This window comes from Wyeomyia smithii, chromosome 3 (genome assembly GCF_029784165.1).
Source record: "Wyeomyia smithii strain HCP4-BCI-WySm-NY-G18 chromosome 3, ASM2978416v1, whole genome shotgun sequence".
NCBI lineage: Eukaryota > Metazoa > Arthropoda > Insecta > Diptera > Culicidae > Wyeomyia > Wyeomyia smithii.
This window is the reverse complement of record NC_073696.1, coordinates 147,662,741-147,670,597: the sequence shown is the minus strand read 5'-3', so window position 1 is coordinate 147,670,597 and position 7,857 is coordinate 147,662,741. Positions and strand designations below refer to the sequence as shown.

Below are 7,857 nucleotides of genomic sequence, written 5' to 3'. Positions count from 1 at the left end.
CTCGCCGTATCAGAGTTTAAGGGTTTACAATTTTTTTATCGTTTTTGTTTGGGTTGGTGTCAGGGTTGAATATAGAATTTTATTCTAATTTTGGAACACATGCATTTTGTTTTGTATACTAACGCTTGTTTCGTTTTACCAATACATATTTTATTTTAAATTTAGTTACATGAAAATTTATTTAATAGATTTTTAGCATCATATTTTTATTTTAATTACGAGAAACGCAAATTTAAATATATATAATATTAAAGAGAAAAAATGACGTTTGACCAAATGAATCGAATATTTACAAACCTTAACTCTAATGACACCACCCGTGGCTATTAAGCAAAAATTAAACATAACTCAAACATAAAACTATGGAGCGTTGACAAATAATTTTAGCTTAAACATTTACTGACAACAATTTTTACACTTAAACTATTAACAATATAAATACTTGTAACGATCTAGCCGACCCAGTGACCAAAGGATTATATTGTGACCGTTGCAAAAATTGCGTCACAATTTTCCCGGAACCGGATAAAAAAAAAAACTGGAAGTTTTTTTTTTTTTTCGAGTATCGACTTCTGATGCGACTACTTCTCTCTTAGCGTCTGTGCAATTTGTGGGATGATTTTTCATGGCAATCAGAGGATCTCTTTCCCACCTATTGTAAGATGCTAAGACAGTGAGCCTGTCCACCTTCAGTCAGCGTCAGATGCGACTACTTCTCTTCCAGTTTCAGTGCAATTTCAGGGATGATTTTTCCGAAGGCCAGAGGAGCTCTTTCCCATTAATTGTGTGATACTAGAACAGTGAGCCTGTCCATCCTCCTCAGATGCGACTACTTTTCCTTCAGTTCCAGCTCCATTCGTGAGATGATTTTTCCGTAGGCCAGAGGAGCTCTTTCTCACGAATCGCCTGATCCTAAAGCAGTGAGCCTGTCCATCCTCCTCAGATGCGACTACTTCCTCTGCAGTACCAGTACTACTCGTTGAATGATTTGTCCGAAGGCCAGAGGAGCTCTTTCCAACGAGTTGTATTGGGCACTACAGCGGTGAGCCTGGCCACCCAAATACTCTATCCGAAAAGTGTCAAAATCAGAATCAATCAAAACTCTCCAACTATCAGTATAAATGGTTTAATTCGTTTCGAATCTAGCAGTTGCGTCAGATAACCGCCTTTCCCGTCGCCGCTTATCATGTTGAGTAGAAATGCCAAACAGTACCGTTTTACCTTACTCAATTTAATTACAACTAAACATCATTTGTTTTTTTCTATCTCTTTTGTCGCAAACTTTATTTTATTTGGACCACACTATTATTTTTTTGTTTTAATCCTATCTCGCTCACGCGGTCTCATGTCATTCATATTATTCCACATTCTTATATCGCATTCAACACTACGTTCGCCATTATATCATTCATCTCATTCATTCTCTTTTTCCATTTACACTTCACACCCAAAACCACTTCCACTTGTTCACTCATTCATCTCATACATTCTTCTACACACACACACAACAACCTTATTCTCTCTTTCACACAAATACACTTTCCAACCGAAACTAGTAACCTATTTGTTGTTGTGCAGATATTATGCTAGGGCGCCCTATAATTATTATTTTTATTATTATTCGTATCAGAAACATGATACACAATGTGATCTAGTTCACTCTTCACGAGCTTCAAAACTCCCTCAACTAATGAGGAAAAAAGCAGAAGTACGCAGAATGTTACTATTCACAAATGAGAGTGCATAGTCGACTTGGCTGCGTACGTGCGCAGACTACCTCATAGTCAAACACAACCTACCATAGTCGACTAAATGTTTACATGTTATCTGGTACTGTCAAAATTTTCTCAACATGAATCTCGACTCGATCTACAAACGTGGTTACTCGCTCCAGCAAAGAACGGAGCGAAAAAGGAATTTTGGTAAGTATAACTGCATAATAGTTAGTTTTTTTCTTTTTTGTAGGGTTAAACGAATAAAGGATCCAAAACAAGTACCGAAAATTGGATGGATGAAGCAATGACGGCAAACTGAGCGTAGAGGAAAATCTAATTTTCACCAAGAAACCAAGAATACACTATGATGGCAGTGCGGGTGTGTGTTTGTTTGTTTTTTTTTTTTTGACACGGAGAACATATTCGCGAAGTTTTTCGAGTCAACCGGGTTTCAAATGTACCGCTGGCCAAACGCCGAGACTTTTTCCGGTCAGATCCTCTAACTCATAGGAGGAAGAGCCTAGCTTTGCCTTCACTCGGCACGGTAGATACTGTGGCCCGTACTTCGAGTTATAATTATTCGCTGCGCTGGACGGTTTCATATTTTTACGATATACCAACTGTCCTTCAACGAACGATTTCGCGAACCGGCGGCTGCGTAAATTGTACCGATGCTGAGATGATGCGTGTGCCTTTTCAAGATTTTTGCGTACGGTCTCGAAGATGCGATTAAACATTTTCTCACGACGTTCGTGCAGTTGCTCGGGAGTTAATTTTTCGTTAGTGCGTTCTAGTTTGTGGTCGATTCCCGCTTCGAAAAATTCATGTCCGTGTGTTATAAAAAACGGAGTGAAACTTGTCGAAGTATGCACACTAGTGTTAAGTGCCATCTCAATTTCGGAGACTCGTGTGTCCCACAGACGTTGATCTTCTCTTACGTAGGTGCGGATAGCTGCGTTGATTGTACGGTTTACGCGCTCCACAGGGTTGGCCTGGGAGTGATACCGTGTGTTCAACCAATGCGTGATTTGGAACCGATCTAACAAACTTTTGAACTCCTTGGACACGAAGCTACTACCGTTGTCCGAAATTATAATTTCCGGGACGGAATTACGAAGGAACCACTGGTCTCTTAAGACCGTGCACATCGGTGCACTGCTGACATTTTTAGTGGGGTGGATCATCACCCACTTGGAAAAATAATCGCAGACAACCAACAAGTGTTGATTACCGCGACGACTGCGTGGTAAAGGACCGACAAAATCCACCGAAATTATCTACCAGGGTCGAGTGGCAATTTTCATCTTTCCCATTTCTGGCACTACGGGGACAGAAGTGGCCTTTACTTCCTTGCATACACCGCACTGTTGGACGTATTTTCGTACTTCATTAGCCATTTTTGGCCAATAATACCGCTGTCGGATCCGCCCTACAGTTTTTTCGTAACCGGGATGAAAAACATCGTCATGGCATCTTTTCAAAATCGTTTCGATGTCTGATGGAGGCGGAATTTGCTTCCACTCGAACCGTGAATCATGAATTTCAGGTATGGAGACAAATTTAAACAATTTACTACCGTCAACTTTGAAATCTACAAAATCATCGGGTCGGTTGGACACTTTATCGAGCATGTTAGTGTACCACGGAAAGTCGGTAACCGCAGCGATACTTCGAGAAAGTGCATCAGGCACTATGTTTTCTTTGCCTTTGCGATGCCGTACAGACATGTCGAACTGCTGTAAATTTAACGCCCACCGACTACACCTTGAACCTACCTTCCACTTTGTGGTCAAGATATGGGTTAGTGCGGAGGAGTCGGTTATCAGGGTGAAATGATACCCTTCAACGTACCCTCTAAAAGCATCGATGGAAAGGATGGCCGCCAACGCTTCCTTTTCTGCGGCATGATAATTCTTTTGTGGCGTCGTTAATTTATGCGAATAGTAGGAAATAACGCGTTCCTCTCCCTCGTGTTCTTGTGTAAGCACTCCCGCAATTGCCACGTCACTCGCGTCCGTTTGGATTGTAAACTCCCTACTGAAATCCGGGCTGCCCAGGACGGGTGACGAGATCAGTAGCTCTTTGATAACGCAAAATGCTTCCTCAGCAGCATTATTCCACTGAATGTTTTTAGTCTTGCTCTGTAGGAGATCCGTCAGAGCAGAGGTCACCCCGCTGAACCCGGGAATGAACCGTCGGTAGTAATTGGCCATTCCTAGGAATCTCCTTAGTTTTGTTATGGTATTAGGCCTTTCGTATTCTACGATCGGACGAATTTTGTCAGGATTGACACTAAGACCGTTAACACTCAGGAGATAACCTAGGAATGGGATTTCAGACACCCCGAACTTGGATTTCTCCAGATTTATGCTTAGATTTGCCTCTCTCAGCCGATGGGCAATCTCTTTGAGCAGACGCAAATGTTGCTCGAACGTTTCCGTGACTACGACGATATCGTCCAGATACACGAAAACGTGCGGTTCAAGTACGCCATGGCCAAGAACCTTGTCCATTAGTCTTGCTAAAGTAGCAGGACTGTTAATCAGCCCAAAAGGCATTCGGGTGTATTGAAACAACCCTTTCCCTTGCACACTAAAGGCGGTATATTTCCGTGATTGCTTCTCTAAGGGCACCTGTAGGAAAGCTTCGGAGAGGTCTATCGTGGATAAATACCTCGCCTCCGGAAGCTGTCCCAGGATTCGCCCAGGATGGGGTAACGGGTACGCATCTCTAACGGTTCTTTCGTTGATCTTACGGGCATCAAGGCATAATCTAACTTTGTTCGGTTTGATCACCGGCACACAGTTCAATGACCAATCCGAAGAGCTTCGTTCAATGATTCCGAGATCAAGCAGACGGTTAAGTTCCACCGCGACAAGTTCTTGCGTCTTGGGGGACATTACATATGGGAATTGTCGCACGGGTGGTTTGTTTTTCCACTCTTCTCCTAAAACTATTTTATGTTCTGCCCCTTTAGCCAGAGTTAACTCTCCCTCTCTAGCAGGCAGAAACATTTTTTTAACGTTTTCGATAGCAGCGATTTCTGTCTCGTTTAATATTGAAGCGGACGCCTGGTTTGATGTCTCGTCAATCGTAGTCAGTAGTGTTTCCTTTATTTTCTTTTGCATAATCGGTTGAATTTTGAAGCGGTTCCAAAAATCCATTCCACAGATACAATTAATAGAAAGGTTTTTGATCACTAAGGTAGGTATCATTTTAATGCTCCCTTTAAAGTTAAATGGAAGTTGAGCTTGCCCTAGGATGTTAAGCTCATCTCCACTAGCAGATCGTAGAGTTACCCTTTTGAACGGTTGCTGTAACTTTTTGTTACTGAGCTTTGAATAAACGGTTTCACTAATCAGGGTATAGTTACTACCGCTATCCAGAAGCGCGTGTAACGAATATTCATAAATTTTTATGTTAACGTACGGTCGGTTGTCATTCGCTACCGGGTAAGAAATGTGCAAAGTTTCTGAAGTGTCAAGATGCGAAGCATCGTTCGAGGGTATCCAGAACGGTGGTGGATTACTCGCTTCAAGGTAAGTATGTTTTACGCGTCTGTACTTTGCGAACCGCGATTTTGGGTCGCGCGCGGACCGTTTTTTAAACAGTAGGGGCAATAATTTGTTGGAAAACCGCGAAGTCCACACAAGCTACAAAAGATATTGCGTTGCTGCCGGCACATAGCCATATGATGTCCGGCTCGGCCGCAATTAAAGCAGGTGTTACTAGCTGGCGGTACGTGTGCGTTCACCAGGTTTTCTAGGTTGAACAGTTTTTGGGGTCCTGAAGGTCCCGCAATGGGCTCGGGCCTAGAGGAACTATTCGAGGAATTCGGTTTTTCTTGTGAGTTTACTGTTTGTTGATTATTTTTGGAAGACTGATTAAATCGAGAGTTACTTTGCGCCGGTGACGTTGGATACTGCTTGATGTGGCCGGGCTGCGAACTAACTGCCGCTTGCGCGATACTTTTCTGAGTCTGTGGTTGCTGTTTGTCTTTCTTTTTAGATTTGGAACTCGTATCTTCGACAATTTGCACCGTCCTTTCGTTCCCTAAAAATTTATGGTAAGATGAAAAGTTGATCGAATCTAACTTTTGAGCAGCTGAAACCAGCGAGAATAAGTCTACGATCGGAGTGAACGCTAGGGCACGTTTGTAGTCCGGTCGTATATTTTGAAGTAAAATTTGTAGTTTTTCGTATTCGGGGATTTGTACATTCATTGTGCGAAATAGTTTTTCGACTTCAAAGTAGAATTCGTGAAATGATTCATTTCTCTGCTGAAGTCGGTGGTAAATTTTCTTCTTTATCCAGGCGTCGAGCTCTGGATGCATGAATGTGCGTTTGAGTTCGAATACTAAATGCTGCCAATTAAGCAGTCTACCGGTTGCTCGCTGTGTCATATACCACTTAAGGGCAGAATTAGCGAATAAATGAATCGCTGATTCGAAAATTTCGGTTTCAGATACATGTTCGGCTTGCGCAAGTGCGTGTACTAGTTCTAAGAACTCGTTTAGTTTCCAGCCTTGATCATCGCCACCATACTTGGCTACGTTCCATTTTGAGACGGGTAGTGTGTGTCGATTTGGCATCGAGGGTAAGTTGGGATTAGGATGAGGTAAGTTGGGCATAGCGGAGGAATATTGGGCAGGATTTGGAATGCTGGATCTTACAGGATACTCTGGAATATTTGAAAAGTGTGGATAAGCAGAGACACTAAAAGAATTAGGATTCGAGAAATAAGGATAGTAAGGGTGATGTAGAGAACTTTGAAGAATGTGGGGGTTATCGGGAACTGTTTGTCTTAGGATGGGATTTGAATTTTGATTGGGAATTGTGTTGTCAGGACCAATGGAAACCGGATGGTGATTTCGGGAGAAAGGAAAAGGATTTATTTTATGTGAATCGGGACGTAAACCGTCCGCAATTTCCTCTTCGTCATTTACAGTTTGAGTAACTGCATTCTTGGTGACTTTAACTCGTGCCAATTCGGTCTCTAACTCCGTAATTCTAGCTTGTAAAGCATAAAACCGTGCCCAATCATCTTTATTAAATTCAATCGCGCGCGAATCTATTCGCTCATCATCGGTGAGGTCAGGACTATCAGTAGAATCTAAATTCTCATCAGTCGGAACGGGATCATTAGGAATCATCTGCGATACGATATTGTTACCAAAGACAGTCTCTAAATTCTCAGCTAGTTCTACAATCGTATTTTGTATTTGCCCATGCAGATTGGGCGAGCCCCGTGAGTCGGTTAAAGCTGTTAACATGCGAATACATAAGTGTAGCATCCGTGTATATAAAATTCTATTTTCCTCTTCACTCGTATTTATCTCTAAGTTAGTTTTCAAATCAGTAAGCTTGGCCATACATTGCTTCAGCTCTTGATTTGGATCGCCCAAGATCCGTAAACATTTATCACTACTTCCCTCCTTTTCCTTCTTTAGTTGCTCTTTTAACCATTTTCGTTTACGTGGTTTGTCGAGACTCGGAGAAATATTAACTGCGCGGGAGATTAGTTCATGGTCTAACTCCTCATCAGTCAAAAAATCCACTCTCATAGCATAATACCACCCAAACAACAACTCACTTGCCTGATCAAATGTCAGACGTGCAACAGCCATATCCAAATGATTAATTTAAACCTACGAAATTCTTAAAAGCGCTGCAATTTTTCACTCTATTTCGAAATATTAAACCCTATGAGATTATCAAACTTTTGCTTGAAGAGTATAGAAAAACCAAATTCAATTTAATTTCCTACGAAAAATGCTACCAGCGAAACAAATGAACAAACGGCGTTTGACATTTCTATCGAAGCGATATAAACGATAACTATATCTGACACTTCTACTCAACCTGACGCGATTCTGACGGCACTTGACACAAGGGATTTATCATCACTCGCAACGATTCTGATTTTTTTATAAACCACTTTTTCTGATTAACTTTCGAATTTTTATATCAATCTGATGACAATGAATAAAACGATAGTTTAATGAATTTTCCCCAGGAGACCATCTAAAAAGGGATTTACTTCTGGTCTAGGAAGTAAATCACTTTTTATCAAATTTTGCGTTGGGCGCCAATTTTTACGTTTTGAGTAACTTCTACTACAATTTCTCGTACGTTTTCGCGAC

General features: G+C 41.6%; 1 protein-coding gene across 1 annotated transcript; it reads right to left on the bottom strand.

Annotated features, from left to right (window-relative positions):
* Positions 1–2,155: 2,155 nt before the first annotated feature.
* Positions 2,156–7,278, bottom strand: LOC129728674 (uncharacterized). The gene is made up of 4 exons (XM_055687124.1): positions 7,089–7,278; positions 5,373–6,977; positions 2,997–5,247; positions 2,156–2,954 (listed from the first exon to the last, which is right to left on the bottom strand). Exons 1-4 carry the CDS (start codon positions 7,276–7,278, stop codon positions 2,156–2,158), a joined length of 4,845 nt encoding a protein of 1,614 aa, XP_055543099.1.
* Positions 7,279–7,857: the final 579 nt, after the last annotated feature.

What these genes read in the sequence shown, in the direction of transcription:
- LOC129728674 (XM_055687124.1), bottom strand. Translation starts at nt 7,278, where the DNA reads ATGAGAGTGGATTTTTTGACTGATGAGGAGTTAGACCATGAACTAATC. An exon ending in AAATCAAGAGCTGAAGCAAT is followed by an intron (nt 6,978 to 7,088) that starts GTATGGCCAAGC and finishes GCATGTTAACAG; the next exon opens with CTTTAACCGACTCACGGGGC. An exon ending in GCAGCAACGCAATATCTTTT is followed by an intron (nt 5,248 to 5,372) that starts GTAGCTTGTGTG and finishes CTTACCTTGAAG; the next exon opens with CGAGTAATCCACCACCGTTC.